This window comes from Pantherophis guttatus, chromosome 11 (assembly GCF_059756535.1).
Source record: "Pantherophis guttatus breed Tessera chromosome 11, ASM5975653v1, whole genome shotgun sequence".
Lineage (NCBI taxonomy): Eukaryota > Metazoa > Chordata > Lepidosauria > Squamata > Colubridae > Pantherophis > Pantherophis guttatus.
In genome coordinates, this window is record NC_142073.1 from 7,484,174 (window position 1) to 7,496,715 (window position 12,542).

The 12,542-nt window shown below is 38.7% G+C and overlaps 1 protein-coding gene across 4 annotated transcripts in view; it reads right to left on the minus strand.

Annotated features, from left to right (window-relative positions):
* PHKB (phosphorylase kinase regulatory subunit beta) overlaps window positions 1-12,542 on the minus strand; it is a 117,334-nt gene that overhangs the window by 97,149 nt on the left and 7,643 nt on the right. For all 4 annotated transcript variants that reach the window (XM_034426455.3, XM_087877294.1, XM_034426453.3 and 1 more), the window contains 2 exons: window positions 7,337-7,426; window positions 4,017-4,155 (listed from right to left, as the gene is read on the minus strand). In XM_034426455.3, the coding sequence (XP_034282346.2) occupies window positions 4,017-4,155; window positions 7,337-7,426 (229 nt within the window). The remainder of the gene's footprint in view (window positions 1-4,016; window positions 4,156-7,336; window positions 7,427-12,542) is intronic.

Genomic DNA, 12,542 nt, shown 5'->3' on the forward strand with positions numbered 1-12,542 from the left:
TAACACACTTGGTCAAAAAACATAGTAATGCTCAGACAGAAAAGCATTTAAAACCGCACTCAGTTTCGTCCAAAAATTGTAATGACCTGTCAGAAGTAATTAAGTACTGCAGCATGCACTGTGAATCAATCAGCTTCTTAAAAAGCACTATGTAAAAAAAAAAAAGTCTTAACCAAATTAAACCCACTGATTTCAGGTATCACATTACATTCATGCAAGAAAATGCAAGCACAGAATTTAAAAGAAAAGAGGCAGCAGCATGATCAAATCAAAAGACTGAATGGGGGGGGGGGAGTTACAACATTTTCAAATGGTAAAACCAATGATAGCGATAAATCCCCAAAAATGTTTTTTGACACAGAATGCCATCTCTTTGGCAATGGACAGCTTGAATATAACCCATGCACTGCTCTGTTTTGCACCTATTCTCTTGTTTCGGTTAACGTTATTTTTAAAATATTTCCTATCTGATTTGTGGAAAGTTCAGACTGAGCACCAATGCATGGTAAAGCCCAGATTTTAAGGTAGGTTCATCAGTTGCTATGGTAACAGCATCCTGCCCTGAATCCCGCTGTTGTTATAATTGATCATCTTTTACAGAAAAGGCAATTTTATATTTAATTATTCAGGGTGTTAAAAATACTATAAATGATTCATTCCTTATTTATTCCTGGTGTTCATTTATTTATCTTCTTTTTTTTTTCTGAGTTTTGTTTGGTTACTTCAATTTGTCGCTGTCTTTGGGATCCTAGACGTGGGAACTATTGAGCCAAAAACCAAGAGACAGGAACTGTGTAATTAATAAAGCTATTCAGATATGCCAACTTCTTCTTATTATATTTTCAAAGAGCCAGGAAAACATGGTTTGAAGATCGTTCAGCCCAGATGATTGACACATCAAGGCCTTGTGGTTATTTTTTATCAGGTTTTTTTTTTATGTCTTAATTTTATGCAATTATTTCAACATCAGTCGGAATTTTTGGAAACGGAGCAACATGCAAACAGAAGTAATTAACAAACAAACCTCTTTCAATTACTTCTTTCATAGAAAAGATAATTAAACGCATCACATTCTTTTAACTAAAAAGGCTTAACTGATTTGACGTGGAAATAATCATAGACTGGGCCTGTTCATGTAGAAAGTAATATGGCTGGTGTCTAGCCAAATAAATATAATACAGAGAATTTGGCACTGGTAATTTTTATTTTTCTGTTTTAATTTATGGCAAACAGAAAACTAACCTATTCCAGAAAAAATTTGCAGACTTTTTTCCACTGCTAACCTAGTTTTATACAGTATTAGAGTAACCGCACAGGACAGATCTCAATGGAAAGACTTCAGTTTAAAGTGGACGAGTCCTTTTTGGCAACTTCTATTGCCTAATCCTGTGGTTTGTGCACAACCGTCAAGGCAATTTCCTATGTTGCAAAGTGATTTTAGTACTTTTGAGCCATTGTCACAAACTCTTCTAGTAGCAGAAGTGAAAGAAGAAAGCTTGGATTTTTCTACACATAGGTAAAGGTTCCCCTCGCACATATGTGCTAGTCATTCCCGACTCTAGGGGGCAGTGCTCATCTCTGTTACAAAGCCAAAGAGCCAGCGCTGTCCGAAGACGTCTCCGTGGTCATGTGGCCGGCATGATTCAACGCCAAAGGCGCACGGAACGCTGTTACCTTCCCACCAAAGGTGGTTCCTATTTTTCTACTTGCATTTTTTACCTGCTTTCGAACTGCTAGGTTGGCAGAAGCTGGGACAAATGAGCTCCCGTTACTTGTCCCAGCTTCTGCCAACTTAGCAGTTCAAAAGCTCACCCCCATTACGCGGCAGGAGGGATTCGAACCGCTGAACTGCTGACCTTTCGATCGACAAGCTCAGCGTCTTAGCCACTGAGCCACCAGCATCCCTTTCTACACATAAACAGTTATAAATTACAATTGATCTAAGAAATAATTGTCTTTTATGGCCAAGAATAATCAGCAGATTTTATTATTCGGCCCACTGGTAAGTAATTCTTTGGCCAAAGCTCCTAGGATGATATACAGAAGTACAAAATTAAAGATTACAATAAAAACCGAGGTCAGTTAAATATAATTTAACAAAGAATGATAGTATACCAAATTCTAAAACTAACTAATGCTAGGAAAAACCTAACTAGTAAAATATACACCAAGTTGAAAGATTGGAAGTTAAGGTTTAGAACAGGGGTGTCAAACTCGATTTTACTGAGGGCCGCATCTGGGTTGTGTTTGACCTCAGGGAGGGGGACACTTGGCCAGGGTCGGTGTGGCCAATTCGATATCACTCGTGTCAGGGGCGCCTGTGGTGGCCCAAGTGCTCTGCCAGTGAAAACAGCCTCCCAAGCTCCGTTTTCGGCTACGACAGCCTCCTGCAACCCTCTGCCAGCAGAAACGGAGCTTGGGAGGGCAATGTGCAGCCCTCCCAAGCTGCATTTTTGCTGGCAGAGGCATCACGGGCCAGTCCTTCGCTGTTTCCAACCCCGCAGGCCAAATCTAAGCACCCTGCGGGCAGGATCCAGGCCCCGGGCCTTCCGTTTGACACCCCTGGATTAGAACATAAATTTGAAAACTAAATATAGAAAATAATAGAGACATAATCTAGAAAACAAGAAATAAATAATCTAGAGAACCTTTTATTTCATTTACCTTTTATACAACATAAAGCTTCAAGCAAAATTAGGTTGTTGTCATGAAGAATATACTGATATACAACAGATACTACAACTCTATTTACTTTAAGAGCTATATAATTAGGAAACAAATGGGGTTGACTGTTGATACCTGTATGGAAGTTCCACTGATTAAGTAATTCAAAGATGCCTAGTTTAATGTATCATCATTACATAAATGTGTTCTATTTATGTTTTAACGTGCGTTTTGAATAACTTGAAGGCATTTTTAAGCACTAGCTTTGGTTATTTTACTTTAACGCAGACTATTTTAAAACTACCTTACTCAAGACAGGTGGGATGGTCATTCATTCTCTTCCTGCAACAGCAGAATTGACGAGGCTAAATAGCTTGATTACAGGACACTGTCTATAAAGCAAGTACAGATAGTCCTCGACTTACAACAGTTCATTTAGTGACCATTCGAAATTGCAATGCCATCAAAAAAAAGTGCAGTGGTTTGAACACAATATTGAATGCTAATTCACTGTTCACTGCCAGGAGTTCAAGCCTGACTGGCTCAAGGTTGACTCAGTGTTCCATCCTTCTGAGGTGGGTTAAATGAGGACCCAGATTGTTGGGGATAATATGTTGACTCTGTAAATCGCTTAGAGAGGGCTGTAAAAGCACTGTGAAGCAGTATATAAGTCTAAATGCTATTGCTATTGCTATTGCTGTTCTATTCCTTCTCTTCTCTTCTCTTCTCTTCTCTTCTCTTCTCTTCTCTTCTCTTCTCTTCTCCTCTCCTCTCCTCTCCTCTCCTCTCCTCTCCTCTCCTCTCCTCTCCTCTCCTCTCCTCTCCTCTCTCCTCTCCTCTCCTCCCCTCCCCTCCCCTCCCCTCCTCTCCTCTCCTATTCTAAATCTTATTCTATTCTATCCCATCCCATCCCATCCTATTTAAATTCTATTCTATCATATTCTAAATCTTATTCTATTCTATACTAAATTCTATTCTATTCTATTCTATTCTATTCTATTCTATTCTATTCTATTCTATTCTATTCTATTCTATTCTATTCTATTCTAATCCTATCCTGTCCTATCCTATCCTATCCTATCCTGACTTATCCTATCCTATCCTATCCTATCCTATCCTATCCTATCCTATCCTATCCTATCCTATCCTATCCCTAACTCACTCTATCCCATTCCATTCCATTCTAAAAATAGCCCTTAGCCCGATCTCTTCACACAAAATGAAGGTCCCTGAGAAATATATTTTCAAGGCTTGGCTCTGTTTTAACCCTTTAGCTGCTCCCTAAATGTTTGGGCTTGGGATTTAAGTGGAATGTACAATTAGCGAGACAACGTAAGAAACCGTTCGTTTACCTGTAGGCCAGGGCCAGGGCCCAGACGCATGCAGCACAGTAAAGACTATCATGGATCTTTGCTCTCGGATTCTCCGTGCAAGTTTTGGTGGGGAAAAGACCGGTGGTCGGACTTTGGAAAATTAACACCGTTGCCTTGACTGCCAAGAGAAACAGAAGAAACATACAAATTATTATTTAAACTGTTTTCAAACTTAAGCGTCTTTTTTTTCCCATATGAGGCAAGAACTCCCCTATGAATAAGGTGAGAAATATACTCCCCAAAGTACGTTGTTGTTAATTTCCCATGAGAGTTGCTTCTCCCCCTACAGTTTCCTTTAAAAAAAATCTAATATTCTTGGCAATGTGAGTTGATTTGGTCCCCTAAGCTTTGTCTACCCTATTAAAAAAAGTAACATAACTGCTATAGCTTCCTTCAGTAGAAATTCCTTGAGGCATCCTATAAAACACGCGACCAAGAATTGCAGCACCTGAGGAAAATCAAAGTAACGTTTTCTCTGAAACTTGGGAATAAAAAATGTCTGGAAAATGTCTCATTTGACTGGGATGTTACAGAGGGTTTATAACAATCTGTTCTACTGTAGAAATATTTTGTGGATAACATATGTTGTTGTTGTTAGTCGCGAAGTCATGTCCGACCCATCGCGACCCCATGGACAATGTTCCTCCAGCACTTCCTGTCCTCTACCATCCTCTGGAGTCCATTTAAGATCACACCTACTGCTTCAGTGACTCCATCCAGCGACCTCGTTCTCTGTCGTCCCCTTCTTCTTTTGCCCTCAATCGTTCCCAGCATTAGGCTCTTCTCCAGGGAGTCCTTCCTTCTCATTAGGTGGCCAAAGGATTTGAGTTTCATCTTCAGGATCTGGCCTTCTAAAGAGCAGTCAGGGTTGATCTCCTCTAGGACTGACCGGTTTGATCGCCTTGCAGACCAAGGGACTCGCAGGAGTCTTCTCCAGCACCAGAGTTCAAAGGCCTCAATTCTTTGGCGCTCAGCCTTTCTTATGGTCCAACTTTCACAGCCATCCATTGCAAGTGGGAAAACCATAGACTTGACTATACGCACTTTTGTTGGCAGGGTGATGTCTCTGCTTTTTAGTATGCTGTCTAGATTGGATAACCTATAGACACTCACTAAAGGAAGATACAGGTAGTCCTTGACTTACAACAGTTCATTGAGTCACCGTTCAAAGTTACAGCACCGCAAAAAGTGATTTATGATCATTTTTCACACTTATGACCGCATCACTACAGACACATGATCAAAATTCAAACACTAGAGAGATGACATATTTATGATAGTTGCAGACAGTGTCCTGGGGTCATGTGATCCCCTTTTGCGACCCTGTGACAAGCAAAGTCAATGGGGAAACCAGATTCATTTAACAGCCGTGTTACTAACTTACCAACCACAGTGATTCACTTAACAACGGTGTCAGGAAAAGTCATAAAATGGGGCAAAATTCATTTAACAACTGCCTCGCTTAGCAAGAGAAATTTGGGGTTCAATTGGGCTCGTAAGTCGAAGACTACCCGTAATGAATAGGAGCAACACTCAAAATGGGGGCTGGCAGCCATTTTCTCTTTCACTTTTCTTCTCTTGGGCTCATCCCCTTTTCTCTTTGTGAGACCTATCCCGCTCTCTCTTTTGTTACTTTTTATTCTTTTTTAAAAAAATATTATTTATTGCTTTATAAAAAAAATACAAAACAGTAAAACAAACAAAATGAAAGAAAACGAAAGCAAACATTCAACCCTAACAACAAGAACAAAAAGAAAAAGAAGAAGAAAAAGAGTGTACAAAAAAAGAGGAAAATATGATCAATTAAATTTAACATTTTGGATCCACCCTGGCTGGGTGCTAAAAGAAAACAAAAAGCACTAAATTCTCCTCCATATAGGCTACAAAGTAGATTGAGATTTTATCAGAGGCCTGAATTTATCTGTTGAAAAATCAAGCACCACACGCAATTCCTTGTGAGAATCACAGATCTCCCAATTCTGGGGAGGGCAAGAAATTAATGCAATATGCATTTTAAGATGAGCAACTATAAACTTATCCAGTTTGCGGTTTTATTTTATTTTTGAGAGGGAATATTCCAGAAAGTGCAGATCTTTTAATACATTAAAAGGTCTGCGCTTTCTAGAATGTTCCCCCTCAAAAATCTATACAAAATCTCGAAAAACATACACAAAAACACTTTAAAATAAAAATAAAATAAAACAAAATCACAGACTGGATAAATTAAAGAAAAACACACACATTTGAGAATAATGCTGGAAATTGCGTTTACATTTTGACACCAGCTCTTAAAAAAATTAAACAATGTAAAAGTGAAATGAAAGGAACAGAAGTTGGAAACATGAGAAGCTGGTGAAATCAGTTTGACAAATTTACCATTCACCCTGCAGAGTGATGAGGACATTCGCACTTCTTCCCAAATAAAAACAGAATATTTTAGCATGCATTTGTTGTAAAGCTATCCTAAGAAACTAGACATGTGACAGTTTGATGGCATTTTATTATTTGATGCTTTTGGTCTTACAGCCACATCTTTCCATCAAACATAAAAAAATTCTTTAGTAATTTGTAAATACTTTCAGTCATTAAACAGTAACAATTCAAATGTTATTGAAAGGTACATGCTATTTATTGCCCAATTGTGATTTCTGATTAAACCCACCATTTTAGAGAAGTTTGCAAACCTCTCTCCTTTTGAAAATTATTTATTTATTTATTTTATTTATTTATTTATTTATTTAGGCTTTATATAAATTGAGGAGATTTGTATTGAATGGTGCGGAGGAAGTCATCAACTGTTCTTGAGAAATTAACATCACGGCTGAACATTCCACCAATCAATCAATATTCCTTTTGAAAGTCATTTATAACTCCTACATGAGGAAGTCGTTGGGGGAAAGACAGTATTGCTTTTAAAAACAAATCACAAACCAGGTTCAGAAGAAGAAAGGGCATTTCTTAAAATACAGCATTTCCCAAATAATTATATTCACTGCACCATTACGGCAAGCAAGATGGTGTACAGTTAGTTTCTTGCTTATTTTCCGGATAATCGGAAAAAGTAACTGTATGGCCATGAGCATTACTAATATTAAGCATCATATGAAAATTCAACCCTAACAATTACCCTAACAATTAACCTGTCTACAGGTAATTATTGGAGGAAACAAATCAACAGCAGCGCAGAGTGAATATGTGAATTTTTTATGATCCCAATTACATTTAAGACAAGAACGTAACATCATTTATCTTTGCTCTCTCAACTTTCTCAAAGTGGAAAATAATTTTGTGTGACTTACCTATACAATAGTAATGATCCAATTTATCCCACAGACTCTCTGCGTCTGGGTTTAGCAGATCAATGCTTTTCATGGGCTCGTATACAGAGCCTAAAGGAAGAAATGAGGAGGCCTCGATTACTATCACAGCAAAGAAACAAAAACAGAATTGCAGGCCTCCTGAAAATATTCTCAAGTATGCTTTCGTTTACTTCTATTGAGTTATTTGTGTTCAGCTGTTATGCCTCACTTTTCCAAAAGGTAACCAGGAGAATCCACGGAAATAAAAACACAGCATTCAGTTAAAATGTTTATTGTATGGAGAAAAAGAGAAAAATCACTTTTTAGAATTCTTCTTTGCAGGAATATACCCAGTCGGTATTTCCTGGGTATTGAGAAATTTGGTATGAAGTATGAATAACAATTTATGCAATCCAATCAAAACACTGAACCAACTCTGCATCCGCTTACAGTATGCAGTCAAGATGAATAAAGAATAGCCGAGATGAAAAAGGTTTTTATTGAAGTGTCAAAGTTCTATAAAATATTCTGAAATAATCAGTGAATAATACATGTGTGGTGACCAATCTTGCAAAATAAATTTAGGGAGGCTGTCGTGCATTCCAGGAGTTACTCTTTAATGCTCTTCACAGTCTCACAATGCATAACGACAATTTGCGATGGAATAAGGAATCAATCAAGATGCATTTGAATGTTCAGTTGATATGTCCAAAAAGTGCTTTTCAAAAGGCAACTGGACTTTCTTGGGGGTTTTTTTTCCCCTTGAAAACATTTCGCTTCTCACCCGAGAAGCTTCTTCAGTTCTGACTGAATGGTAGGGAATAGAAGGATTTATTTATTCCACGCCATTCAGTCAAAATTGAAGAAGCTTCTTGGATGAGAAGCGAAATGTTTTCAAGGGAAAAAAATAATAAAAGGTCCAGTTGCCTTTTTGGGAAAAGCACCTTTGGGACAACCGTGACGTGGGTGATTGTCTGAATATCTCCGTAGACATTCAGTTGATTTGATTGACAATGAGTTGAAACTATAATAATATAATAACTTTATTGTCATTGTACGTGTATACACAGTGTGCCCATACAACGAAATTCACTTAACACCCAAAGACCAGATCCAACACACATAACAATCCCCAAACACCCCCCCCACCCCCAATTCCCCACCCTTAAACCACCCAAACATCCACACAACAGACCAAGTAAATGCTGTCCAACATCTCACTGATGGCGGCCCTTTAGTTCATTGTTGAGTGCAATTGTTTACATCAATCAGATAACATGGAAATTAGCCCAGTATCTTCAAATCTTTTATGGGTCTAATTTTATGACTCCTTGATGCTTCTCTATATAGAAAGAAAAATCTGACCTTTCTCATCTCAAACATCACCTTCTATTTTCATGTTCTTTCATAATGAGGTCTCCTGAGGAAGAAAAGAGCTATTGACAGAAGCCCTTTATTTATATGACTTTATTAAAAACGGGCTTCCCTTTTCAGCTCTTGACCACACATTATTGACTGTGACCTGTTACACTTAAGGGGAACTCCGAATGAAAAGGCGCTCCGCGGGAGAAATTCCCTCTTCAATTACAACACCACGTAACAAGATGCCCTGATCCACTACAGCAAATAATATCTCGAATCTTCACATGAAAGATTTTAAAAAGGTTTTTATCCTTTATTTCCCAATTAGAAGTCAAGAACACAGTAGAGGCAGATGATAATTTTCAAGATTATCATTGGCTTGAATGAGCTGTTGCTGGACAACTTTTGAGATTTTACGGAGCTCAAGTTTAGGGGCATTTTTGAGCGAGAGAAAGAAAGACTTCTTCACAACTGCATCATGCATTCTACCTCACTAAATATTTCTATTTCAAAGTACCCTGAAAACATCCCCTAGATGACTGGTTCCATCATTTTGGTCTCAGGATCCCTTTCCATTCTTAAAAAAAAAAAATGGTTGAAGATTCCTAAGTGGTTTGGTTTATGTGGATTGTTATCTATCAAAATTTACTGTGCTAGACATTTAAACCCCAAAAATGTCAAAATATTTATTTATTTGACTTATATGAACTCTTGAAATGGTCTTCTGGAAAGGCTGCCCAGACCACACTTTGAGACACTACTCTAGATCAGTGGTACAAGGACAAGAACAGAAATACCCTGTTCTGCAACCCAACAAGACAGACACAGACTTCAGAGGATAATTAGAACTGCAGAAAAAACAATGGCTACCAACCTGCCTTCCATTGAGGACCTGTATACTGCACGAGTCAAAAAGAAGGCTGTGAAAATATTTGCAGACCCCTCGCATCCTGGACATAAACTGTTTCAGCTCCTACCCTCAAAACGACGCTATGGAGCACTGCACACCAGAACAACTATACACAAGGACATTTTTTTCCCGAACGCCATCGCTCTGCTAAACAAATAATTCCCTCAACACTGTCAAACTATTCACTAAGTCTGCATTACTATTACTATTAATCTTCTCATCGTTCCCATCACCCATCTCCTTCCACTTATGACTGTATGACTGTAACTTGTTGCCTTACGATTTATATTGATTGTTTTCTAGTATGATTTGATTGCTTATTTGTACCCTGTGACTATCATTAAGTGTTGTACCTTATGATTCTTGATGAATGTATCTTGTCTTTTTTTGTACACTGAGAGCATATGCACCAAAGACAAATTCCTTGTGTGTTCAATCATACTTGGCCAATAGAGAATTCTGTTCTGTTCTGTTCTGTTCTGTTCTGTTCTGTTCTGTTCTGTATTCTATTCTATTCTATTCTATTCTATTCTATTCTATTCTATTCTATTCTATTCTATTCTATTCTATTCTATTCTAATTGAAAATGATGCATCTCCTGGCAATATTGATGGTTTTAAAGCAGCGCTCTTCAAACTAAGCAATTTTAAGATTTGTTGGCTTCCATTCCCAGAATTCCCCAGCCAGCATTCTGGGAGTTGAAGTTCACAAGTCTTTCAAGTAGCCAAGTTTGAAAGCCCCTGGTTTAAAATGCAAGCAGAGTCTTGGAAAATAGCGCTGGTTGGTTTCATCCTAGAGATATAAGGGCTACGTTAAAAAGCCTCTAATGAATCTCAGATTAAATTACGTTAGACAGGCCTCTTTCCCCTTGCCATTTTATCCTACAGAATCAGTTATTAATAGAGGAAACCCTAGTACTATATCAATATACATTAATTAACTCTACAATTCCCTTACAGCACTCCCAATGCAGGTTTGAGCCACAGACCGGGATCTAATTGAAAAGGACTCATTTTGTGGGGAAGGCAAAATGAACTCAACTAATTTCTAAGGGCTTGATAATTTTCTAAAGCCAAAGATAAGTATATAATTTATCAGAATTAAATATCATTCCAACTAGCAGTAGTATAATCCTGCCCAATCGTCGCGCCCATAATCACTTGATTGAGATGGGTGGCTATAGGAATTGAATAAACAAATAAAACTAAGATAAATAAGCAGTGATCAATAAAAATATAACAAATATTACTGGGAAAAAAAGCAAGTACATTTACAGAACCCTACTGCTAAGCCGGCACATGGTAGCAGCTTTAAGGGAGGGAAGATTCTATTTAAGCATCGTTCTATAGGACTGCTCCTTCTTTTTTTCTTTCTCTCTTCTGAGATTTTTCACACGAAGCAGTTAATGATAATCTTCCTGTATTGATGAAATTGCCCTGCAACCAATGGTTATTAATACTGAATTACATGGGAGTTTGCTTGAGTTTGGTGTCAGAAACACCGAGGCCCTTGAAAGGATTAACCAGTGATATCACTCCTGCCCAGGAATGCACAGCTAGAAGCTCTTTTCATGTCCCTATTAATATGCCCAGCAAAGTGGGCATATCTATCTATCTATTTGCAATTACTCACTTTTGAACTGCTAGGTCAGCAGTAGCAAGAGCAGGGGTCTGCAACCTTAAACACTCAAAGAGCCATTTGGACCCGTTTCCCAAAGAAAAGAAAACACCGGGAGCCACAAAACCCTTCCCATGCCTGACTCTTTCTTGAGCGGCCACAAAACTAGCATATGTAGTTGAATTAAACATTCTGCTTTTCTTCTGAAACTTTTCTTTTCTTGGATTTATCCATGGTTGGCCTACCCGGGGTTGAAAAGCTCAATAAATTGTGTGCCGGCGGGTGTCACAAATTGCCGGTTGTGACACATATTTTGAATGACAAGGAGCCGCAGCAGAGGGGTGAAAGAGCCACATGCGGCTCCAGAGCCGCAGGTTGCTGACCCCTGAGCTAGAGTGAAGGACAGGAGCTCACCCCGTCATGTAGCAGGTCTCGAACAAGGTCTTTCTGATTGTCACTCCAGCGTCCTAACCACGTAATCTACTGTGCTCCTTACAACTTCACTGCAATATTTCTGTGCAGATAAGCATCTGAGATAGATTAGGATGGTGTGCTGCATGCAGGTAGTCCTCACTTAGCAGCTGCTTCGGACAGTGACTGTTTGCAGATACAACAACGATGAAACACTGACTTTGTGACCAATGCCTCCATTTATGACCTTCACAGCATCTCTTTCATACATTCACAAGTACAGTCATAATACATTGTCCTGTGAGGGGTCCTTGGGGCTCTTTGAGTTTGGTGGTTTTCTTGCAGCCGTTTCATGCACTAGCCTGATGATGTTACCTAGACTGGGTCATGAAACGTTTGGATTGAATTTATATTTATTAAGTTTGATTTACTGTTCCCCCAGTAGATACCACCGTTCTACAGCAACCAATGCACGCCGTCAAGATAGGAATATAACTCCATTACAAATGAAGCACAGAGAGATAACACACAAGTTTTTGTCACTGCTTATCTTCAGGAGAAGCAAGGGAATATCTCATGAAAAAAATGGTTTGCTACCCATCCCTTCCCCCAATACTCCGTTTAAAGTGGGGGGGGGGAAGCCCCCAAAGCACTTTTTTTTTAAATTTGATTTATATGCCACCCTTCTCCGGAGACTCAGGGCAGCTTACAATGCATTAAGCAATAGCCTTCATACTTTTGTATATTTTATACAAAGTCAGCTTATTGCCCCCACAAACTGGGTCCTCAATTTACCTACCTTAGAAAGGATGGAAGGCTGAGTCAACCTTGAGCCTTGGCGAGATTCGAACCTGAAGTAATTGCAGGCAGCTGTTCTAATAACAGGGTGCTTTAGACCACTGTACT